General features: G+C 33.6%; 3 protein-coding genes across 6 annotated transcripts in view; 1 reads left to right on the forward strand and 2 right to left on the reverse strand.

Moving 5' to 3' along the window:
* Positions 1–8,596, reverse strand: part of RFTN2 (raftlin family member 2) — a 136,068-nt gene extending 127,472 nt beyond the window's left edge. The window contains exon 1 of the mRNA XM_042994995.1: positions 8,517–8,596. The gene's annotated coding sequence lies outside the window, so the exon portion shown is untranslated. The remainder of the gene's footprint in view (positions 1–8,516) is intronic.
* MARS2 (methionyl-tRNA synthetase 2, mitochondrial) overlaps positions 1–25,282 on the forward strand; it is a 39,341-nt gene extending 14,059 nt beyond the window's left edge. The window contains exons 4-5 of one of the 2 annotated variants that reach the window (XM_042994988.1): positions 16,045–16,238; positions 25,091–25,282. The gene's annotated coding sequence lies outside the window, so the exon portion shown is untranslated. The remainder of the gene's footprint in view (positions 1–16,044; positions 16,239–25,090) is intronic. The other variant, XM_042994989.1, reaches the window with a different exon arrangement.
* The window catches only part of BOLL (boule homolog, RNA binding protein), a 43,293-nt gene continuing 23,799 nt past the window's right edge, over positions 6,430–25,923 (reverse strand). For 2 of the 3 annotated variants that reach the window (XM_042995003.1, XM_042995004.1), the window contains exons 10-11: positions 24,363–24,461; positions 8,864–8,956 (exon numbers count right to left, since the gene is read on the reverse strand). In XM_042995003.1, coding sequence (XP_042850937.1) covers positions 8,906–8,956; positions 24,363–24,461 — 150 coding nt within the window. In that variant the 3' untranslated portion in view covers positions 8,864–8,905. Of the gene's footprint in view, positions 8,653–8,863; positions 8,957–24,362; positions 24,462–25,923 lie in introns of those variants that run through there. The other variant, XM_007094726.3, reaches the window with a different exon arrangement.

Here is a 25,923-nt window from a genome sequence, read left to right on the forward strand (position 1 = left end):
GTTTGAATGTTGTGATTCAAGAAGAATGCATGCATCAAGCCTGAGTTTATCTAATAAAGCTGATTAAAACTTTGGAAGTAGCATGAAGGCTGACCAGTTGCCCAGCCTGAATCTGACAACAGAAAGTTAATGCCAAGTTTTGAAGTTGTTCTTCTAAATACTTAAATAGCAGCTTATATGTAGTTAAGGGAAATGAACTGAAGCTTCTAAGATAAAGGGCAAAACTTCTCTAAAGAGGCACTGTTGATTATATATTGTGTTTTCCCTAATTTGGGCACAGATGCCACTCTACTGACCTAGCAAGACTCTGAGCATGTCTACTAACAATGTAACAACTTGCCAATGCTAGAATAGGTTAATTATTAGGAGTAAGTCATAAAAACAATGAATAATTTTACAGCGTATCAAACCTAGGTGCTCCTAGGGTTAAAAATGTTTTTAAAATGTGGGGTTACTGAGAGAGTTTATTCGTATCACTTTAGGATACTTTGTGAAGGTACAAAATAGTCTTCTAACCAGAAAAGAACCATTTATAAAGTATTGTAAAATATGTTAGTTATCAAAATCAGTGTTTGAGAAAATTCCCTGTAATGACATCAGGCTGTATTTAACTTTAGGCACTGTTACAATTTTTGAGCTAAGTTGACTTTAGTAGGCAATTATGATTATGATCCATTTATCTTAGAAACACACACATTTTATCAGTATAAAGAGTGGCATGAGTTTGGCCCGTTGGATTAGGATGTAAAAAAAGAAAACTTGAATAGCCCTTTCTCAAAATAGCAAATAATACATGTAGGGTCTATACAAACACTGATAAATGCCTACACTGCAGTTATTAGCAAGAAAATGGGAAGGCAGAAGCAAAGCAACCAAAGGTTCATTTGTTTTTGTTAGTGGACTTTATGCTTCCAAAAACATGTGGAAATGTGTCACATTCCCAAAATATAAAGAGTAGGTGGCTCCACTTATAGGTATCTTTTGCTTATCAGAGGGATTAAAGTTTTCAGGGATAACTTAAAAGGCCTTTTTTCTTCTTACCTTGTGTTCCTTCTTATATTTCTCCGAATGCTGAATTACACAGCACATTTGAAGAAAATTTTTGATTAACATCTAAAAATTAAATTCTAAGGCAATTCTGTTTCTCCCTTTTATTAGGAAACTTCATACTTCAGTTACTTGATAAAAGCATGATTAAACAGTTTCGTGTTTATCAGAATTTGTTTACTTTAGAATTGAAATATTTTCTGATTCTGAGTCTGAGATGCTTAAGGGAGTAGAATAGACATTTTGTGTCTAAGATTTAATTTGTGTAAGATTTAATTTTAGTGATTCAATGAAAGATGGTCCATAACTCTTAGAAGGGGCAAAAATTATTTCTGAAAAGTGTTCTCTAAGGATCTTCCCCTCTTAGTTCCCATACTCCCCAGAAATCACTTGCTTCCTTACTGGTGTAATTTATTAGTAATCAAAACCCTGGGTTCTACCACTTAATAGTAATGTCATTTTGGGCAGTTCTCTTACTCTTTCACAGCCTTACTTCTCTTATAAAAAAGTTGTCGATTATTTCTCAAATATATTGAGTGGACAAAATAAGATAATATATGTATCGTGCTTATAAATTATAAAGTGCTATAAAAATAAGTGTTATTCTTGCCTTGGAAGAATACAGTAAGCACAAATGTGATATACTAAGCATGATTTTATAGCAAATTATTAACAGAGTTAATACAGTTTTTATAAGGAATATTATCATGGACTTTAAATAATCTTCAATGACTAAACCAAAGATTTTCTTGAGAATTACCTCATTATTCTATACCAAATTTAGTTTCAAGTTACCAATATTTTAAGACTAATATCTTAAGAATATTCCATAGTTTTGGGGTGCCTGGGTGGCTCAGTCGGTTAAGCGTCCGACTTCGGCTCAGGTCACAATCTCACGGTCCGTGAGTTCGAGCCCCGCGTCGGGCTCTGTGCGGACAGCTCAGAGCCTGGAGCCCGTTTCAGATTCTGTGTCTCCCTCTCTCTCTCTGACCCTCCCCCGTTCATCCTCTCTCTCTCTGTCTCAAAAGTAAATAAACGTTAAAAAAAAATTAAGAATATTCCATAGTTTTATTAGACGTTATAGTTTTCAAGTTGATATGATTCTGTGGTTTCGTGTTTATAACTTGAGAAAGGGTCTTATCCCTGAACATATTCATTGAACTTATTTATATAGTTGTATCAACGGCTAAACCAGAAATCATAAAGCTTCAAGGGCTAAAGTAATAGAGTAATTCAGGCCTATCCTTTATGGCTTAATCCCTTTCAGACTATACTTTTTTGATCTCAGTGTAATGTTACATTCATTTTATAATATTTTAATAGGGTTAACAACATTCCAATTTCCCTGGGACAGTCTAGTTTATGCATACTGTATTATTAGAATTTTGGTTTTGAAAAATAGTCTTTGAATAAAATGGTTTATGGGTCTGTTAATATGATATACTTCTTTGTTGGTTAGTAAGTATATACTTCAAAAATTAGATCATTTTAATTATTTTTAGTGCCCCTTTTCATTCTTAAGTGTACTGATTTAATTATGAATATATCACTTCCACATATAAGAAGAACTTGGAGCCCCTAGCAAAGTCAAGAACTTTCTGACTCCTATAAGGAACAGAAGTGAAGCAGAACTTAGTATGATTGGTAAACATCAGAGGGCCTTGTCCACAGTGAAACAGGCTTGATTTCTGTAAATATAATCAAATCAAGTCAGTCTGCTGCTTATCAATGAAGTTGGGAGTGCAATTTCAAAGGAAATAAGTGCTGGAGAATAAGGACTCCTCTAATTCTGAATCCATATAATTGTGTTTCAGAGAAGGTTAAGCTAATATTCATATTGGAACTTGGCAAATCTCTGAGTATGTAATTATTTCTGAGAAAAAAAATGTAGTTACATTCTCACACATGACTCTATTCAGATGGACCCTAATTACAACTTTGTCTTATTAAAATATAATGAACTGTACATTATTAATGATAGAGACAAGATTCTTTTGAACTGCATGACTTGAGATTAAATCATGTCAGTGAAAACTATTGTTAGCTACCTTTCCTACATAGAGTGAAGATGTTTGGTTTGAAGGATGTTTAATAAAGAAAGAGCAAGTGGATGATTTCATATGAAGAAATGACCATTAGAATGAATTTTGGGTTATTTCCCCAAATAATTTATCATTTAGAAGAAAATAGGAAAGCTAAATTCTTGTATTGGGTATACAGCATTTATGAAAAGGTGACAGTGATTTAGAAAGAATTTTCAAGAAGCAAGTGGATGATTAAGATGAGTTGTATAGTGTTAGGTTTATATCCGAAATCAGAGAATCCTTAAAATAAATTTTTAACTTCAAAAATACAAATCTGAAGTTCAACACAGAATGTTTATCTTTCATTATTATTTAGGGTTGCACCTATAAAATCCTTTGAGGAAACAGGATAGCCTTTTTGAAATCAAGAATAAGATATAGAGAGATGTACAAAAAGATGTGTATTAAGTAGCATTCTCTATAGTTGCATCTGATCTTTAGGAATTAGACACAAAGGTAAGTAACTCTTTTCCTGATCGTCATCTTTTAAAATTTCCTTTTATAATCTTTATTTTAAAGCAAAAGAAATTGAAGATTAAAGGATGTAATATTCCACGCTAAGCAAAAGCTATCTTGGCTCTCTTCCAAAATGCTCACTCTGTTATTGGGAACCACTGTGAGAAACGTGGAACTTTGAGTACCAATGAGTTCAGAAATAAGAGAAGGACAGAATCTGTGAAAACTAAGGATTATACTCTCTTAAGCATGAATTAGCTACTTTTAAGCTGGATTCCTTAAGCCAAAACATCTTTCTCCACATTGCCTGATTTTTTTTCATGTTAGATTACACTGTTAGAAATTCTATCAAATCAGATTGTTTGGGTTAATAGGAATTCTCTTTATTACTGTTCTTAGGCAAGTCAAGGCCAGGAAAGATCCTTTTTTTTCCTCTTGCCATTATTCCCCAAATCTAGAAGTCAGGTTAGTATTATTAGGTTTATATATTTAGGCCAGTATAGATAGCTGTTATAGGAATATGCTGTGAATTTAAACATCATTAAATATGTTGAAGCTAGGAAAAACTCTTCCAAAATTAAGTGTATCTGATTGCATTTCTTTTCTTTCAGTTTAGAGCCACATGTGAAAATGAAACCATAAATAATGGCTACACAGTAAATATCCTTAAACCCTACCATTTTAAGTACAAGAAAGTTAATTGAGTTGGGTGGATAATAAAAGAGTCAGGGTCTCTAAAAATCTGGAGAAATTCTATACAAAATACAAAGTAGAGGTCCCTCAGAATGCTAATAGCCAGAATGCGGGAAAACCAGATGGAGGTCTTTCTCTTTGTTAGCACACTCAGGTTTTTGTTTTTGTTTTTGTTTTAAGTGATTCAAACAACAAGGACATGGTACTTGGAAAACAAGTTGGAAAGTAGATATTAAGATGAATACACAGGGAATTCTTTCCAGATTGGAAGAGGACAACTGGTAGACTTAGGGAATTCATGGGACAGGAAGAGTATAGTTGGAGATTTAGCTTGGAATTTACCAAAGAGAAAACTCCTTTTTAAAGTACTGAAACCCATCAAAGACAAAGATCTAGAGGAAATGCCACAGAACTTGATAATGGTAAGGGGAAGAAAATGCTAAGAGCTTTGAGACACTTACTTTGAAGGCTTTATACTTTAGAGGAGAATCTTGACTCTCTTATAAAACAAAATAGCAACACAAAAAATTATCATCTTCTCAAAAGCATTACTTTCCCCAGGAAAGAAAAATTCTGAGAGATGTATTTTATCTTCTTTTTCATAAAGGAAGACATAAAGAAAAAAGTCTAATCAAAGGACATTCTTATTAGAAATCCTCTCTCTAGGCCTACGGGTATACTGGGATCTTGTAGGACGTCCAAAAGTGTGAGGATCTAGGGCTCTCCAAATTTTCTCTGATGAGAAACAAAAACCAGTCAGTAAAAGGGTTGAAGTGAGGAAAAAAACTTTAGCAGGCAAGGAAGGGGAGGGATTTAGTTCCTAGGTATAGAATGGCAGCTTCCCATAGCCTTGTTTTCCAAAGGAAAAAAGTACACCAAGATGTTTGATTCATATCCTCTTTAGAGAAGTACTAAATGACATTGACTCGTGGGTATATACCTTGACAGAAATGCAAAACTGAGATTAACACATACTAGCCTCACTAAAATTATGTACCAAAATATTAGTAAATAATCAAGTATTGGCTTCTTTTAACTAAGAAATACGCATCAAATGAGTAAAACTGACAAATCAGTAGATGGAAAAATTTTTAATTACATGTTTTAAAAACAAGTCAGATGTCAAAATGGTATCACTTACTAGCTTAAATAAAATGTTTTAATGACTATTCAGCCTGTTACTGTGTATCTTTACTTCAATACAGTCAGGCTTGGTAATATATTAGTTGATACTATTTTAAGCAGCATAACTAAAAAGAATGATAAAACTGGAAAACTTTAATCTGTTAGTTTACAAATTTAAAATTGAAGACTGTTATTTTATTTCTAGATTCTGACAGGTCATAAAGTAGGTATCAAGGTAACCATGAAACTAGTATAACAGAAAACTGAAGGATTATATTACATGGAAAGGACAAAAATGACAATGTGAAATAAAACAAGTGGTCTTGAATGGCACTTGATTTTTGAGAGGAATCATGAGAATGCAGAAAGTATCAGTAAATTTATGCAATACATAAAAGCAAAGAGACAAAAACACCTAAGAGCAGGTGAAACAAACAGCAATAACTGTAGCTGCTAATCAGAGAGTGGTACTAAACATGGAAGAACAGAAGCTGGTAGCATATTTTTTTAGGAATTTATGCACTAGGAATGAAAACACTGAATAGAGTTGAAAGAAACAGCACCAATTATGATTATTATGCCCATCTTTTTTGAAAAATTTGCTCCTTTCTACTGAAGTCTATAGAGATTTCAGAATAAATTTTAGTCAAAGTATAGGTCTAGGGGCCAGCAATTTACTATTTTAACAACAGGGCATGTTGAAACATGATATCAAAGTTGGATTGAATGCCCCTGTAAAGTCTTTTCTAATCCTTTGATTCTACATTTTAATACTATCCAAGCACTACTTCTGAGAGAGATACAAAGATTTTTTTGTGTATGTGGCCCCAATTCATTATTTTTCTTAAATACACCACAAACCCATGAAACACACTCCTACATCTGGGACTTATGTATAAATTTGTTTGAAAATATTGTACTGCCATTATTGGCAGAAATTTATAAAGTATTGTTATAAACTAAATCATACCTCTTTTTCTAAGCCATTCTTGTGAAATTGGCTGACAGGAAAGAAATTAAAGTCTTTATTTTCCAAGATCCTTTATTTTTTGACATGCTACCATCTTTCTATCTCTGATTATATTAGAGATTTGGGGAAAACAGGTTGCAAAGTTATTTGTGATTTTGGTACATGTGATGATACTAATATTTGTATTATCCATTTCACTCTAACCCAGTGAATTTCCTCAGATGTCTTCAGATTGGCCTTTCAAAATAGGAACTAAATAGAAACTTTTCAAATTTATCTATAGATGATATAATACAAAAAAGAGAAAAATAAAATGGCTTTTACCTAGTTATATAAGGAGAATTTTTATCCTCTCAATCTGGTTTTAGAAATAACCTGTTTGGGCTATCAAACTAGGTCGTAAAGAAAGTTGATGATGTCCTCCATATATTCTGGTTGACAGTGAATTCCACAGTTTTAATTAGCTTCACAAAATGAAGCTAAATTCTAAGAAAGTGTGTATATGAATTGTATGTATATATAATGTGTATGTGTATATAATCTATATATGTGTGTGTGTGTGTGTGTGTGTGTGTGTGTGTGTACGTAGTATATGTGTGTACGCAGATCTCTATAGTTTTGTGGAAGAAACACACTTGGGTATCAATTATTATCAAAATTCCTTATCCAATAATACATCATTAACTTTTATTAACAGTCCAGGATTTGTTTAGCATCATGTTAAACATTTTGAAAATCAAGGAGAGTGCTATTAAAATATCTCTAACATCAGTGGTTAATCATTTTTACTTACAGAACAAAAACTTTTGAAATTTCATTGTGGGACTTATTAGTCTATTTATATTTCTAAAAACAGAATAATTAATGTGCATGGGATACTTGTAGGCTAATATATAATCATATAGTCCTACTGTTTATTATGGTTTCAAAAGAAACACCCTATTTGACTCATCAGGAAAATCTTTGGGATCTAAGTCTTATTATTTCTGCTTATGCTGTTGAACATGTAATACATTTGGGCATAGAAAAGGAGAGAGGAGAGATAAATTAGGGTAATGCCAATATTTATGGATTTTCCTCTTCTCACCTAAAATTAGGAAGTCAAGTAAAAGAATTGCAAATGAATGTAAAGTGGATTTTTTTATACTATTACAGAAATTACAGTGATGAAAATAATTTGTTCTGTAACTTTTGAACAATGGCTTTTCCTCCCTACCTATTTTCTAATTTTATAATAAGATTGGCTTTAGAATCAGAATTTAAAGTTTTCCTTTGGTGTAAGAAATAGCTTTGCTTTTTATGAAAATAACTGTCTTTTAAAATATTAATAACATATAATTGAATATATTGGTAACATATAAGAATAAAAAGTCAAAATATTAAAGCAGTAGAGGATACCAAAATATAGTGGGGTATCAGTCAGTATTATGGGATGTCAGAGGTGAGCCCTTCTTTTATCAAAACAATTCTACTAGGTGAACCGTATTATATAAATTTGGGTACCAAATGGCTTATATTATAAAAGGCTTCAGCATTATCACAAATATTAGAGTAAAAATTTAATATAGTCAAATTAATCATATGAAAAGGTAAGAAAACTGATCATGTTGAAGTGTTTCTAATATTTGGAAAATGTTATAAAAAAAGTATAAATATTACTCAAATTTTGAAAACCATGGCAGAAGCAAAATTAAATAAGGAATAGCAGTAATAAATAAAAACTCAGTCAAAAACATATTAAATGATAAAATAGCCAGTATTAGAACTGAATCATTAAGATCAAATATACTTATACCACAAGGCATGAAAGTATTAAAAATTCTATTAGCATTAGAGAGGACTCTTATCCTAAATACTAAAATAAATAGTAATGACTATTAAACATTACTCCTAAAAGATTGAGAGGAAAAGAAATAACACAAAGCAGAGAAAATGAAAGACACCTCACTATTCCCAATGTGGTTATTATTTATGGAATGGATAAAACATGTAGAAAATGTCACTACAGTTAGATTAACACATAAACAAACCAACATGCCACAACTACCTAAATAGTTTTGTAGAACAGCTGAAAAAGCAAATTTCATCGAATTTAGACAGCTTATAATGGAATAAATAAGTATGGCGAGGTATTAACTAACCCTAAGTGTCACAATGGGCAGCTTCTAGACGGTTCGTTGAAGCTGGATCTTGGCCACACAAGGATCATTGGACAAGAAATCAGTTGAGCTGGACTAGAGCTGCCCAGTTGTCTTAATAATGAATGCTCCACACTGTCTGTTAAGTAAAAAGAGAGAAAATATAGATCAGAAATGAACAGGAAAGAAAAAGAACAAATTAGAGTAAATGAATGTAGGACATCAATGAACATTTACACAATACTTGCAGAACATGTGTACTAATTTTATTGAGTATTAAGAAGTGAGAGAAGTTGAATAGTATCAGTCCTCCAACTTTGTTCTTTCCTTTTAACACTGTGATGGTTATTCTGGGTGTTTTACCTTTCCATATAAACTTTAAAATCAGTTTGTCAATATCCACGAAATAACTTGCCGAGATTTTGACTAGGATTGTGTTGAACCTGTAGATAAAGTTGGGAAGAATTGACATCTTGACAATATGATGTCTTCCTATCCATACACATGGACTATTTCTCCATTTATTTAATTCTTTGATTTCTTTTATCAGAGTTTTATACTTTTTCTCATCTAGATCTTGTACACATTTTGTTAGATTTATACCTAAGTATTTCATTTTTAATTTATTGCTGGTAAGCGGAAAAGCAATTGACTTTTGCATATTAACCCTGTATCCTACAGCCTTGCTATAATTGCTTATTAGTTCCAGAAGTTTCTTGGTCAATTCTTTTGGATTTTCTACATAGACGATCATGTCATCTGCAAACAAAGACAGTTTTATTTCTGCCTTCCCAATCTGTATACTTTTGTTTCCTTTTCTTGTCTTTCTGCATTAGCTAGGACTTCCAGTACAGTGTTGAAATGGAGAAATGAAATGGACATTCTTGCCTTGTTCCCCATTACTAATTTTAATACATTTAAAAACATCTTTGAGTCCACCAAGTATTCACACAAGAAAATTTTTTTTTAATGTAACATTACATTACAAGTAAATTAGGATTAGGAAAAGACTATAGGCTCAGCTGAATGTAATCTTAAGGGTGGTCTTACTAACTATACATACAGCACTTCAAATATTATTTTTCAAGTGTAATGTTCAATAAATGCTTGGTGAAATGAACTACTGAGAATGAATTGTTACTTAAAACTTGTCATATGGTAGAGTCCATATGACATGTTTATGCAAGGGCCAACTTATTTATGTGATTTATTAATTAGCTAATGGCCCATAGTTCATTTAGATTCTGCCAGATTTGACAGTACCTACAAATATGAGTCAGAAACAGTAATGTATAGTTTTTATCCATAATAATTTAAAGTTTTATTTTAGCTATAGTTTTTATTTCAATCTCAATTAAATCTTTGTCAAGATTAGAAGGGTAAACAAACTGATTTGACTTTGACTCTTTTTAAAGAAACTTTCTTAAAGAGCATTCAAAAAAGGAAAAAAAACCCCAACAGATAGAACAGATACAAAGTGAAAATAAAGGAGTTGAGGTAACCTGCAGGTAGTATACGCACAAGGAAATGATGAAATGATGCAAATTGGTATATATGAAAAAGACCAAATTGACAGTATAAAAGAGAAAATATATCCTATAAATATTTTTCAAGTAAAAATTGTTTTAGCCAATTTTTAAAGTTGAGAGAGGAGGGTTTTAAATAAATCCTGGTTAAAATTTTCAGAATGACATAAAGGTCTTTTCCTTAAAGGTTTACAACATGAAACAGGAGGCTTTTTCCATCTTGCAATGAAAAGCTAATAGAATTCAGGTTAAGAACATTTCATTGCAGAAAGAATGAAGGAAGATAAGGTGGTTAGCAGTTTACAAATACTTTAAGATCTGTCCCTAATGTGTTTATTCTGAAGTGTTAAAGATCAGCAACAATTACATGCTTTTAAACAACACTGTTTCATGAAAGGTATAACTAAAGTCTGAAGTACTCAAGAAAGAATGGCTAAGTGAATGTATAAGAGATTTCAGTGTATTTTATCTGATTTAGTTGTGGGAGAAAACTAACTCAAATTGATAGAAACTTATCTTAAGTCTGTTTAATGGAAAAGTAAGCAAAAATAACTGCTTTGGTAATGCAAAGCTATAGAAGACATTTCTAAGTGGACCACTAATGTACAGCATTACTATACTGTGACTATAATGTAGGTAACTATAATTAATAATACTGTATTGCATATTTGAAAGCTGCTGAGAAAGTAGATCTTAAGAAATTTCTTACCACAAGGAAAAAATTTGTTAAGTATGTGAAGTTTTGTGGATGTTAACTAGACTTACTGTGATGACCATTTCATAGTATATACATACACTGTACACCTGAAACTAATGTTATATGTCAATTATATCTCATTGCTATTTCTGTCACATATTACTTATTGTGTTGTTCTCAGATGTTTTGTGGTTTTTGCCTTCATAAAATTTTCTCCTGAGATCATCATCAGCTAAGATATTTGGTAATATTTACATGCGTGGGAAAAAAAATGGAAGAGTAGAGAGTGGTCTTAGCTCATGCTGTGGTTTGAGAAGGAGTAGGCGTTGTCTTGCCCAGGACAGAGAGCCCTTAGGCATCATCATCATCTAGGCTATAACAACCTTTTGTTGCCATTTCAGTAGGCAACTCTGCCTATTAGGGGTCAGTCTCTCAATACTTCTGCCCTGCACAATGCTCTCCTTTCTTATACATAATTCATTATAGTCCGTGACATTTGTCCAGGACCACTTTATTGAATTTATAGAGATTTATGTTGTGACCAAAACATTACCAACTTTTGTAAATGTTAGAAAAGAAATAGCTTTCTCTTTGCAAGGCACAAAATTCAATATGTATTATTTATATATGTCTTTAGATCTTATTTATCCAAACATGAGTTATGATTATGATATTAAAGTTTCCTATCACAGCTGTGTTTCTTTCTCTTGGTATTTCTAGCAGTTTTTACTTTGTATATATTTTTTAAGTTTTTAAATTTTTATTAAGTAATCTCTACACCCAAGATGAGCTTGAATTTATGATCTTGAGATCAAGAGTCTCATGCTCTTCTGACTGAGCCAGGCAGGCAACCCTACTTTATAGTTTTGATGTTACATTATTAGACTTACTTATTCATTTTAGATTTAACTTTTTATCACAACAAACTAATCTTCCCTGTCTTGTTTAATGCTTTTTACTTTGAAATTTACTTTCTTATTAGTATCATCTTGGGTTTTTTCCCTACTATTGTTCACATTTGCCTGATATATCTTGGCTTGAAACAATCTGGAGTACATAGCACTTTTGAAATTAATTTTTATTTTTGTTAAAGTAACTATAGGGGTGCCTGGGTGGCTCAGTCAGTTAAGTGTCTGACTTTGGCTCAGGTCATGATCTCATGGGTTGTGAGTTTGAGCCCTGCATCAGGGTCTGTGTTGACATTGTGGAGCCTGCTAGGGATTCTCTCTCTCTCCCTCTCTCTGCCCCTCCACGCTCATGCTCTCTAAATAAATAAATAAATAAATAAATAATAAGGTAATTACATACTTAGTTTTAAAAATCGAATAGTGGTTAAAGGGAAAAATGGCTTCAACACATTTCCCCTCCCCTGCCACTCCACTCCTGTCCCACTTCACTTTTTCAGAGATGGCCACATTCATTTGTTTAAGTTGTTTCTTCTAGTATTTGTTTCCCTATTTCTATCTATATTAACTGAACAATTTCATTCATTATTTAACGACTTCTTTATGGTAGATAAGGATTTTAACTCTTTTATATCTTTTATTACATCTCTTTTATTGCCTTGCCCATCCTTTTTATAATCATAAGTTTTGCTTAAATTTGTTAATTATTATTTTTTTTTCTAATTTTTTTTTAACGTTTATTTATTTTTGAGACAGAGACAGAGCATGAACGGGGGAGGGGCAGATAGAGAGGGAGACACAGAATCTGAAACAGGCTCCAGGCTCTGAGCCATCAGGCCAGAGCCCGACGCGGGGCTTGAACTCACTTACTGCGAGATCGTGACCTGAGCTGAAGTTGGATGCTTAACCGACTGAGCCACCCAGGTGCCCCAAATTTGTTAATTATTTTAATTATTATGCTTAAGTAAATATTATTCACTAATAAGCCAAGTGGTGCATTATAATTACATTTTCTTTCTTGAACACCTTTTGGGTTTTCACTAATTTCTTCATTTCCCCCATTCATTTAGTTTCATTCAGACCTAAAGCCAAGTCTCTCCATATCTTTAAACAGCTCTGTAAGATTCTTAATACAAGTTTCTACACAAATAAAACTTATTTTTCCTGCAGAGAACAATCTAATTCTGGACTGATTGCTCTTTAAACCATCTAAACAGCCATCATCCCAAGACCTCTTTTTGTTGTCATCCTTAGTCTCTGCCTTGCATTAGATGTTTGTTTCATTTTCATTTTCTGCTTTTTTGTTTTTATCCCATGTCTTTTCCTAGTTTATTCTCTTGTTTTGGTGAAATACACATTTAGTAGCACCCCAAGAAAGGATGCACGTGAGGTAAATTGTTTGAGACTCTACTGTATGAAAATATATTTTTTTCATTTATACTTGTCTATTATAGAATCCTAGATTAAAACTTTCATTAAATATTTTTAAAGCTTTGCTCCATTGTTTTCTAGCTTTCAGTGTTGCTGATTCTTAGTCTGTGATCTATTTTCTTGCTTAGGCTTATTTTTTAAATCCCTGCCATTCTGAAATTTCAGAATAATAAAAATAAAATTCAGAATAATGTGCCTGAACTGTGAGTCTTTTACAGCAATTGTGCCAAGTAGTTGGTAGGCCCTTTTATTTATTTATTTATTTATTTAGGGCACAAGTGAGCTAGGAGCAGAGAGAGAGATAGAGAGAGAGAGAGAGAGACACTCCCAGGAAGGGCAGAGGGAGAGAAGAGAGAGGGAGAGAGAGAGAGAAAGAGAAAGCCGGGCTCACCTGAAGCAGAGTTCATGTTTTACCCGATGGGGGCTCATGTTCATCTGATGTGGAGCTCGAGCTCACCTGATGCAGGGCTTACCCGATGTGGGACTTGAATTCATGAACCTGATGCAGGGCTTACCTGGTGTGGTACTCAAACTCACAAACCATAGTATCAGTACCTGAGCCAAAATCAGATGCTTAACAACTGAGCCACCAAGGCGCCCCTAGGGCCTTTTAATCTAGAGATTCTTATCCTTAACTTCCTAGGGAATTTTCTTGTGTTAACTTTTTGCTAATTTCCTTCAAACCATTTTCTTTTTCTGGAATTAATATTTGACTTCTTGGATCAACCTAATTTTATCTTTTTCTCTATTATCATTTACCTCTTTTTTCTATTTTCTGAAAGCTTTTGATTGTAATGTTTAACCCTTTCACATTTGATTTATTTCAGCTACCTCATTAGTGTAAAAACTAATAAAATTTGAGTAAGGTATATAGTTAGGTTAAGAGGACATATTAGTGTTCATTTTCTCTACCAATGCCCTCCAGTCAAAGAACAGGAGGGTGAAGGATATACAGAAACTCTATTATTTCTATAACTTTTCTGTAAATCGGAAATTACTTCAAAATACAAAGTTAAAAAAAAGTTAAAAGGGGCAATATGTTTGATAAAAATGAAGTGTTTGCTAGGATCTCTATGCATGGAACACTTCTTATTTTCTCTTATCTTTAAGTGGATATTAATTATAGTTTGATATTTTCTTCTGCTCTCTGCATTATATGTTTCTTTCTGTTTATTATGATCTCTCATTCTGAAGGTTTTCTTCTAACGTGACTGCATATCCATATTTAAGGAGGAAGCACTAAAATCCTAATGGGAAGTTCTTTATGCATGTATAGTTTTATCAATGAGCTTTACTGTTAGGGATTTCATAGGGCCAGCTAAGTTTTTCTCTTGTTAGAAAGCATGCTTCTGTTAGACTCCTGGATCTGCTTATTTAGGTAATTTACTTCTCATGCTTAAAGTGATCAAGGTTAATAGTACCAGTAATCAGATATACTGGCATCTTGTATCCCTTGAAATGATACACTGAGAAGGGCACATCACTTCTGTGATATTTTTTCCCCAAATGCATAACTTCTATTTTTTTTTTTTAGGTTTTATTTTTTTTAAAGTAATTTCTACATCCAATGTGAGGCTCAAATTTATAACCATGAGATCAAGAGTCACGTGCTATACCAACTGAGCCAGCTAGGCACCCCTGCATAACTTCTATTTAATCAAGAGAAATTACCAGACAAACTCATATTGACGGATTATCAACAAAATAACTGACCAGTACTCTTTAAAAGTATCAAGGTCATGAAAGACAGGGAAAGACTGTAAATTTCACAGATTGGAGGAGAGTAGGAGAGATGACAAATTAATGTAATGTGGGATTCTTGGGTTAGATCCTGGAGCAGAAAAAGAACATTTGTGGAAAACTGGTGAAGTTTAAATAGTGCTTGTAGTTTATAATATTGTACTATTGCTAATTTTTGTTTTTCCTAATTGTTCTATGATTACATAAGTTGTTAAATTAGGATAAGCTGGGTGAAGGGATACATAAACTCTTATTTTTTTGCAACTTTTCTTTAACTCTAAAATTATTTAAAAATAAATGGTTAAAAAAAATTCAAAAGGACCAGGATGTTTGAAGGAGAGAAATGGATATTTCCCAGCATATTTATACATGGATTATCTCTCATTAATTAGGCTTGAAGGATGGTGAATCCTTTTTGACTTTTAAATTCAAACAAATCAAGGGTATTTTTATTTTTGTTTTACTATTAAAATGTGTGTTCATTCTTTTTGTCTTTTTCTGTATTCCTTTTGAGAGTTACTCCTTTTTTGGCTGGACTTGTGTCTGTTCTCTCTATTCTAGCATTTTATTTTTCATCATTTTATCCTTCATGTTACTTTCCTCTGTATTCTGGGAGTATTTCAAAAAATTCTTTCTACATCAAGGAATTATTTTTATGTAGTAATTACTGGTCCTTTACAGCCGAGACAAATTTGATTTTTTCCATCATATCAATAGTTTCATATGGTGTCTTCTTACACTGACTAGCAACCATTTCATCTCTCCTGTTTTTCAGTCTGTAATTACTAGGAACATGGGATATGTTTTTATAACTTTATTTAATTTCCTCTTGTATATATGTTCTTATGCATATATACATATATATGCTATTTATCCTTGCCTTCAATGTAGTGCCATATACAAAAATATTTTCATGGGACCCATATAATGTATACTTTTCTGTTTAACTTATACTTGAATGTAGATCTATCCATGAAAATTCTAAAAGATCCATTTCATGAGTTCTTGTTTCTCTTACCGTCCTCTGTCCCATCTCTTAGGTTTGTAGCAAGAAAGAGGCTTGGTACACATACAACCTATGCAATTTCTAGTGCCTCTAGATTGGTAATCTTTTTTGCTTCTGGTGCCTAGTTCTCTGTTGGGTAAAATAATTTATTCTGCAGAATCTGAGACTATGTATAGTTTGACTTTGTACAGTACATAAAAATTTATACCCTTCTGTATGTTCATAGCTGCAAAGCACAGACTTTTCCTGTTCCTGCCCTCTACAATGCAGTGCTTTACAGTTGTCATCCTCTACTCTGAGGACTTGCTGAATATGTGGAAATTTTAGTCTCTAAATTGCTTTATGAGAAGTGTTAATGATACCGAAATGACGAAATGTTTTAGGAAGAAGATAGTAATGGAATGATTCTGTAAAGTAAAGGTAAGTTGCTAATTTTTAGTTTAAGTGTACGTTATGGGTCTCTGAGCTAGAAACAGACAGTGGTAACAGGTCAAGTCCTTTTCTAATTTACTTTGGAATCACTGTGTCTTTCTAAAAGGTAACATATAATACATAAATAGCTGTGTTTTTCATTCAAGTCCAATTGGTGCTTTAATTAGAAGAAATTCCTCAGGGGTACCTGGTGGCTCAGCCTGTTAAGCATCCAACTCTTGATTTCGGCTCAGGTCATGATCTCACAGTTTGTGAGATCAAGCCCTGTGTTGGGCTCTACACTGACAGTGTGGAGCCTGCTTGGGATTTTCTCTCTCCCTCTTTCTCTGCCCCTCCCCTGCTTGCACATGCTCTCTTTCTCTCAAAAATAAAGAACCATTCTCCCTTCAAAATGACAAAATGAAGGAATTCACCCCAAAAGAAAGAGCACTAAGAAATGACAGCCAGGAATTTAACCAACACAGATATAAGCAAGATGTCTGAACCAGAATTTAGAATCACGATAATAAGAATACTAGCTGGAGTCTTCTGCAGAGATAAAAGAAGTAAAAAATAGCCAGAATGAAATTAAAAATGCTATAACTGAGCTGCAATCATGATGGATGCAGCGGCGGCAAGGATGGATGAAGCAGAACAGAGACTCAGCGATATAGAGGACAAACTTATAGAGAATAATGAAGCAGAAAAAAAGAGGGAGATTAATGCAAAAGAGCATGATTTAAAAATTAGAGAAACCAGTGACTCATTAAAAAGGAACAACATCAGAATCATAGGGGTCCCAGAAAAGAAAGAGAGAGAAATAGGGGTAGAAGGGTTATGTGAGCAAATCATAGTGGAAAACTTTCCTAACTTGGGGAAAGACACAGACATCAAAATCCAGGAAGCACAGAGGAACCCCATTAGATTCAACAAAAACCGACCATCAACAAGGCATATCATAGTCAAATTCACAAAATACTCAGGCAAGGAGAGAATCATGAAAGCAGCAAGGGAAAAAAAAAAAAAATCCCTAACTTACAAGGGAAAACAGATCAGGTTTGCAGCAGACCTATCCACAGAAACTTGGCAGGCCAGAAAGGAGTGGCAGGATATATTCAGTGTGCTGAATCAGAAAAATATGCAGCCAAGAATTCTTTATCCAGCAAGGCTGTCATTCAAAATAGAAGGAGAGATAAAAAGTTTCCCAGACAAACAAAAATTAAAGGAGTTTGTGACCACTGAACCAGCCCTGCAAGAATTTTAAGGGGGACTCTCTGAGGGGAGAAAGATGAAAACATATATATATTTTACATATATATAACATATACATATACATTTTACACACACACACACATATACACACACATATATATGTGTGTGTGTGTATATGTGTGTGTGTGTGTATATATATATATATATGTGTGTGTGTGTGTGTGTGTGTGTGTGTATAAATACCAAAAGCAACAAAGATTAGAAAGGACCAGAGAACACCACCAGAAACCCCAACTCTACAAGCATCAAAATGGCAATAAATTCATATCTTTCAGTAGTCACTCTAAACGTCAATGGACTCAATGCTCCAATCAAAAGACATAGGGTAACAGAATGGATAAGAAAACAAGATCCATTGATATGCTGTTTACAAAAGACCCACTTTAGACCTAAAGACACCTTCAGATTGAAAATAAGGGGATGGAGAACCATCTATCATGCTAACGGTCAACAAAAGAAAGCCGAAGTAGCCATACTTATATCAGACAATCTAGACTTTAAAATAAAGACTGTATCAAGAGATGCAGAAGGGCATTATATCATAATCAAGGGGTCTATCCACCAAGAATACCTACCAATTGTAAATATTTATGCACCAAATGTGAGAGCACCCAAATATATAAATCAATTAATCACAAACATAAAGAAACTCATCGATAGTAATACCATAATAGTAGGAGACTTCAACACCCCACTCACAGCAATGGACAGATCATCTAATCAAAAAATCAACAAGGAAACAATGGCTTTGAATGACACACTGGACCAGATGGACTTAACAGATATATTCAGAACATTTCATCCTAAAGCAGCAGAATATACATTCTCCAGTGCATATGGAACGTTCTCCAGAATAGACCATATACTGGGACACAAATCAGCCCTAAGTAAGTACAAAAAGATTGAGATCATACCGTGCATATTTTCAGACCACAACACTATGAAACTCGAAATCAACCACAGGAAAAAATTTGGAAAGGTAACAAATACTTGGAGACTGAAGAATATCCTACTAAAGAATGAATGGGCTAGCCAAGCAGTTAAAGAGGAAATGAAAAAGTATATGGAAGTCAATGAAAATGATAACACCACAACCCAAAACCTTTGGGATGCAGCAAAGGCAGTCATAAGAGGAAAGTATATAGCAATCCAGGCCTTCCTAAAGAAGGAATAAAGATCTCAGATACACAACCTAACCTTATGCCTTAAAGAGCTGGAAAAAGAACAGAAAATAAAACCCAAAACCAGCAGAATACAGGAAATAACAAAGATTAGAGCAGAAATTAATGCTATCGAAACCAAAAAAACCAGTAGAACAGATCAATGAAACCAGAAGCTGGTTCTTTGAAAGAATTAACAAAATTGATAAACCACTAGCCAGTTTGATTAAAAAGAAAAAGGAAAGGACCCAAATAATAAAATCAAGAATGAAAGAGGAGAGATCACAACCAACACAGCATAAATAAAAATAATAATAAGAGAATATTATGAGCAATTATATGCCAATAAAATGGGCAATCTGGAAGAAATGGACAAATTCCTAGAAACATATACACTACCAAAACTGAAACAAGAAGAAATAGAAAATTTGAACAGACCCATAACCAGTAAGGAAATCGAACTAGTAATAAAAAATCTGCCAAAAAACAAGAGTCCAGGGCCAGATGGCTTTCCAGGGGAATTCTACCAAACATTTAAGGAAGAGTTAACACATATTCTCTTGAAGCTATTCCAAAAAATAGAAATGGAAGGAAAACTTCCAAATTCTTTCTATGAAGCCAGCATGACCTTGATTCCAAAACCAGACAGAGACCCCACTAAAAAGGAGAACTATAGACCAATTTCCCTGATGAAAATGGATGCAAATATCCTCAACAAGATATTAACCAACTAGATGCAACAATACATTAAAAAAATTATTCACCACGACCAAGTGGGATATATACCTGGGATGCAGGGCTAGTTCCATATCTGCAAAACAATTAACGTGATTCATCACATCAATAAAAGGACAAGAACCACATGATCCTCTCAATAGATGCAGAGAAAGCATTTGACAAAATACATCATCCTTTCTTGTTAAAAACCCTCAAGAAAGTAGGGATAGAAGGAGCATACCTCGAGATCATAAAAGCCATATATGAATGACTCAATGCTAATATCATCCTCAATGGGGAAAAACTGAGAGCTTTCCCCCTAAGGTTAGGAACGCGACAGGGATGTCCACTGTCACCACTGTTATTCAGCATAGTATTGGAAGTCTTAGCCTCTGCAATCAGACAACTCCAAATCGGCCAGGAGGAGGTCAAACTTTCACTCTTCATAGATGACATGATACTCTATATGGAAAACCCAAAAGATCCCACCAAAAAACTGTAGAATTGATTCATGAATTCAGCAAAGTTGCAGGATATAAAATCAACACACACTGGGGCGCCTGGGTGGCTCAGTCGGTTAAGTGTCTGACTTCAGCTCAGGTCACGATCTCGTGGTTTGTGAGTTTGAGCCTCGCGTCGGGCTCTGGGCTGATGGCTCAGAGCCTGGAGCCTGCTTCCGATTCTGTGTCTCCCTCTCTCTCTGCCCTTCCCCCATTCATGCTCTGTCTCTCTCTGTCCCAAAAATAAATAAACGTTAAAATAAATAAATAAAATAAAATAAAATCAACACACAGACATCGGTTGCATTCCTATACACCAACAATGAAGCGACAGAAAGAGAAATCAAGGAATTGATCCCATTTACAGTTGCACCAAAAACTATAAAATACCTAGGAATAAATCTAACCAAAGAGGTGAAAAATCTATATACTGAAAACTACAGAAAGCTTATGAGAGAAATTGAAGAAGACACAAAAAAAATGGAAAAAGATTCCATGCTCCTGGATAGGAAGAACAAATATTGTTAAAATGTCGGTACTACCCAAAGCAATCTACATATTCAATGCAATCCCTATCAAACTAACACCAGCATTCTTCACAGAGCTAGAACAAATAATCCTAAAATTTGTATGGAAACAGAAAAGACCCCGACTAGCCAAAGCAATCTTGAAAAAGAAAATCAAAGCAGGAGGCATCACAATCCCAGACTTCAAGCTATACTACAAAGCTGTACTCATTAAGACAGTATGGTACTGGCACAAGAAAAATAAATAACCATTAAAAAAAAAAGAAGAAGAAATTCCTCATAGGCTGGCAAATAGTTAAATATTATTAACATTAAATATTTTCATGAATAGCTATTATACATTGGAATTAAATAAAATTAACATTTAATTTAAAGGTGAACTTAAAACTATAATTTCCCCAGTTTCTAGTATTTCAATTAATCCTCATAACAAATTTATTGGACACATATTAGTGCAAAAATGGAAAAACACTGTAAAACATAAACACTTCATAATTTTCCACTTATACATTTCTTACCCTGGGATTTGATACTGATCTTAAAAGCATAATAGTTCAAATGCCCAGATACACAAAGATTTTCCTTTTGTTTTTTCCTGTAGTCTAGCTCAATGGGCTAATTTTGACATTCTGTGATTTGCTTTATTGACTTCCAAACTCAGTTATGTATAAGATGTGGCTCTGCTGAATTAAAAAATGATACCCTAATTAATACCTTATTCATCTAGTAGTTTCTACATTGGTATTTCTATATTGGTAGTAGCGTGTGCCTTACAGTCAATGAGTGATTTCTAGCAAACAGTCTTTTACAGCAGTTAGACCTGTGCTCTGAGCCCTGAATAAGGTCTCTATTTTATTGATTAGATTTGATGCTTCAAGATAGTTTTGACATCTGAAATTGCTACTTTGGAATATATCCAGTTAACACCCTTAAAATTATAATCATTAGAGCTCAAATTATTCTTTTTTAAAAAAATTTTTTGGTAATGTTTTTATTTATTTTTGAAGGAGAGAGACAGAGCATGAGTGGGGGAGGTGCAGAGAGAGAGGGAGACAGAGAATCTGAAGCAGACTCCAGGCTCTGAGCCATCAGCACAGAGCCTGATGCAGGGCTCGAACCCACAAACTGTGAGATCATGACCCGAGCCGAAGCCGGAAGCTCAACCGACTGAGCCACCCAGGCACCCCGAGCTCACATTATTCTAAGGAATATTTCTACCTTTTTCTTTTAACTCATCAAGGTATTTGGTACACCAGAGAAAATTTGCATAATAAGAATGAAGGCTAATGTTTCAAATGTCAATATTTTAATATTAGTGTACTTAATATGTTTTAGGAAAAGATCATCAACTAATGATATAACAGTTGTGTATTAAGATTTCTATGTTATAATACAAATGTACTATAAACAACAGGAGATAATTTTCCATACAGTAAAACTTGAATATTAAAACATTTCTATAGGATTGTATAGTTTTAGAAAACTATGGGAGTGTTTTTAGAGTTTCTGTCCCTAGGTGGGGTAGCATTTTCTATTGAGGGCCATCAAATCACCTAAAGAAAATTATTGGGTATAAAATACACAGAACATTAGACCTTAAAAAATAAAAACCGGAAATATAAAACTGTATACAATAGCCCTGTGTTTCAGTTTTGACTTTTAAAGTTTATTAAATTAAACTTTCTTTTTTTCCTCATCTCTAACAAAAGAGGATTTTTGGGTTTTCTTCCCCATCCCTCTCAACTTTGTATCTCTAAGTATAAAAGGTTAAATTCCACTGATACTGAGACATTGCATTCCTTAAAGCATTTCATACTTCAAAACCTCTGAGTAAGGATACATTTACAATTGATGGCAATGTTTTTTTCCTTCATGGTGATGAATAATGGTGTGTCTTATAATCCATGATGTTGCAGATTCAATGAAATCTGATACTAGGTTGTGTGAGACATGATGGGTTTTGGAGTAAGCTAGTTAAGCACAGTTCATAGCTCTTCAATTCTTCTCTAATCCTTAAATCTTAATTTGAATAGGACTAAAACATTCTCTAGGATGCATCCCATGTGATAACCAGAATTATTATAACCCTTAATGAGACAGATTAAATTGAAACAAGTCAGTAGTTTTCTTCCCCTTTGGCCTGTGGCATAGTAAAGCAAAGATCTGCATCAGGATAGAATGGGGAAAGTTCCTTCTAGCAGCATTTCTTTAGACATGAAGAGACAGGTTACTGATTCCAGTTTTAGGCTTATATATGAAAAAAGAGAAGATACCTACCTTTTCATGACTCTGTTATGATTTATATGCAACATAAATGTACTTTTTATGTGACTAAGGAGTAAGATACTAGTTTCTCTGTATAACTTCTTTCATTTCCTATTCATAGATTTAAGAAAATGTAGAAAAGTGTTTACTCTTAAACTAGAGGAATTAAACTTTAAATTAGCATGTGTAACATTAGGGGTGCCTGTGTAGCTCAGTTGGTTAAGTGTCTGACTCTGGATTCTGGCTCAGGTCATGATCTCATGGTGTGTGAGTTAGAGCCCCACATCAGGCTCTGCACTGGCAGTGTGGAGCCTGCTTGGTATTCTATTCTCTCTCTCTCTCCCCCTCTCTCTGCCCCTGCCCAGCTAGCGCTCTCTCTCTAAGTAAATAAACAAACTTAAAAAAAAAAAAAGAATGTGTAACATTAACATTCTTTGGAAATTTCTTCTAGTACCACTCAAGCAATAAAACTTCAATCCTGTGTGTTTATATATATAGTGTATATAATCAGTAACTGAAAGTAATTAGTACTTGCTTAATATGGCAAAGCTCTTTCAGCTATTCCTAGAGAAGTATATTAGGAGAAAATGTTAACACCAGAGGAAATCTGTTTTAGAAAATTTTGATAGTATAATAACTCTATAAATAAAGTTTAGGAACACTCTAGGCTTTGACACTAGGTCACCATTATGGTTTTATTTCATGTGTACAGTACAGTAGTAATAGCAGTGAAGGGATGCAGTGAGTGGTAATGGGATGAGGGGATATGAGAGAGTGGGGAGGCTCCTTAAAGTAGACTGTCTTGGTACCAAGTTCTAACACATGGGATGGCTCAGAAGCATAAATATGACTGTGAAATAGCTAATCTCCATCATTTTGTCATAGAATATGCCTACATTCCTTACCAAAGTACACTGCAAGCAAGATTCATGTTACCATCACAATAGTTAATCAATCTGTGATTCTTCACTTAGAGATGTAGTCCCAATTCCCCAAGTAATGATGAAGAGTTTCAATAAGAAACTTTTATTGAAGGTCATAAGGGAATAAGAAGAACTTAGTTGAAATATATTGACTATATCCATGCATCTAACTAGATTCCCACTCTTTGGCATGCATCTGATTTAGGATGCATGAGCAGTTCCCAAACTAGCTGAATAGGTTGTTAACTGTTTTTATCTCCCCATATAAATGCCACATTCCATTAACACACATAACCAAAATCTGACTATATGAAATATCTAGGCAAATTCAGTGAGACAAAAAGTAGATTAGAGGTTACCAGGGATTTGTAGGGAGAAAATAATTGGAAGTTATTGCTTCACGGGTACAGATTTTCTATTTGGGGTAATGAAAAAGTGTGGAAATAGATAGTGGTAATGGTTGCACGGCATTGTGGATGTAATTAATTAACACTTAGGTGTACACTTAAAATGGCAAATTTTAAGTTATATGTATTTTACTACAGTAAATAAAACATTTTTGACCATGTATGGTTTATAACTTGTTCAAAACTAATAAATAAAAATTATAATTTAGAATTGTACATTCTTCACATGAAAAAGTTCATTAATTCTGTTCTTCTGATCACAAATGTGATCTAAATATCCAAAGTTGTTCCTTTTCAGAAAATAAATTTGAAAAACTTGAAATGACTGAAAAAACACCAAAAAATCAAAACAAACTTCTTACTTTAATTGGCTCAGGCTGCATCACAGGTGTAGGCATAGCGATGGCACTTGGAGCATAAACCTGGTGATATGTTGCTTGAACTCCATGATCAGAATACGGCTGTTAACAAAAAAGGAAAAAAAAATTATTGCCTTTCATTTATTAATTCAAAGTATTTATTAAGCATTACAATGTACAGGAATTTTGCTACCTAATAGAGGAACACAAATGAAAAACACACTCTCTATCTTTAATTAATTTATAGACTGATTGGGGATAGCTGAGTAGCCAAAATTACCATAAATCCTATGAAACGTATAGGAGAAAAGAAAAGAACTACTTGATTTAGCTTAAGAAAAGTCAGGGAGGTAGTCAGGAAAAGTTTTCTAGTGGAATTGATGCTTGAATTTGAAGAATTAGGGAAAGAAGATGGGAATAGTATGTACAAAGACAACTAAGAACACACCTCACTTCTCCAGGTATGCAAGAAGAAAAAGCAAATTATGTACCAGGGAGAAAATCAGGCTGGCTTCAAACTTCTTAACACCAGAGAAGAGTACACCAGAAGTTCTATAATTAAATAGTGTTGTTAAGGGTTGAATTGTGTTCCCTCAAAACTTCTGTTTTGAAGTCCTAACCTCTATTACATCAGAGCGTGACCTTATTTGTAGACAGGGTATTTATAGAGATAATCAAGTTAAATGGACATTAAGGTGGAACCTAATCCAGTATGACTGCTATCCTCACAGAATCGAGAAATTTGGACACAGAGACACAAAGATAATGTGAAGACACAGGGGAAAGATGGCCATCTATAAGTTAAGAAGAGAAGCCTGAAACAAATGCTTCCCTCATGGCCCTCAGATTGAACCAATCCTGCCAACATCTTGGTCTTCAACTTTGAGTCTCTAGAACCCTAAGACAATAAATGTCTGTTGTTTAAGCCGTAATTTGTTGTACTTTGTTCTGGCAGTATGATGTAGCTATTTTATAGCTAGTGTAACTGTCTTTCAGATTTATAGACAACAATATTCAACAAACAAAAGAAATCTGTTAAGAGAATGTAACAACCACAAGCTTTCTTTAACAATGAGTTCTTGAAGATTCAGTCAACCAGGTGATGGAGGGTAAGATGAAAAATGGAGAAATCCTAGAAGTAGTGATAGTAACATTAAGATCCAATTGTGGAAATTATTGTTCCAGAATGTCATCATAATGTTATAAACATTAGTAATATAAAAAAGTAATATAATACACTCTAATTGGGAGGTGGGTGTTAATTTTCTAATCTTTCATAACACTGATTTAAAACATACCTGTACAGTTCCTGGCACATAGATGGTAAGGTAAGTAATGATTTGGAAATGTAGTTTAAAGACACTGAACATGATATTTACAATTTGTAGTTATGAAGTATTTTTGATTTACATTTTAAAGGAAGATTTTTTTAGATTATTTTCTTCTTTAATTTTTATATGCTTTTAATTGACAGAATGTTAATAACAATACAGATTGACAGGCAAACCAAAAGAAAGAGAAGTATTTGGTACCTTACTCTTTCAAGCAGATCAAGTCAGAGATT

The sequence above is a fragment of the Panthera tigris genome, chromosome C1 (assembly GCF_018350195.1).
Source record: "Panthera tigris isolate Pti1 chromosome C1, P.tigris_Pti1_mat1.1, whole genome shotgun sequence".
NCBI classification, from domain to species: domain Eukaryota; kingdom Metazoa; phylum Chordata; class Mammalia; order Carnivora; family Felidae; genus Panthera; species Panthera tigris.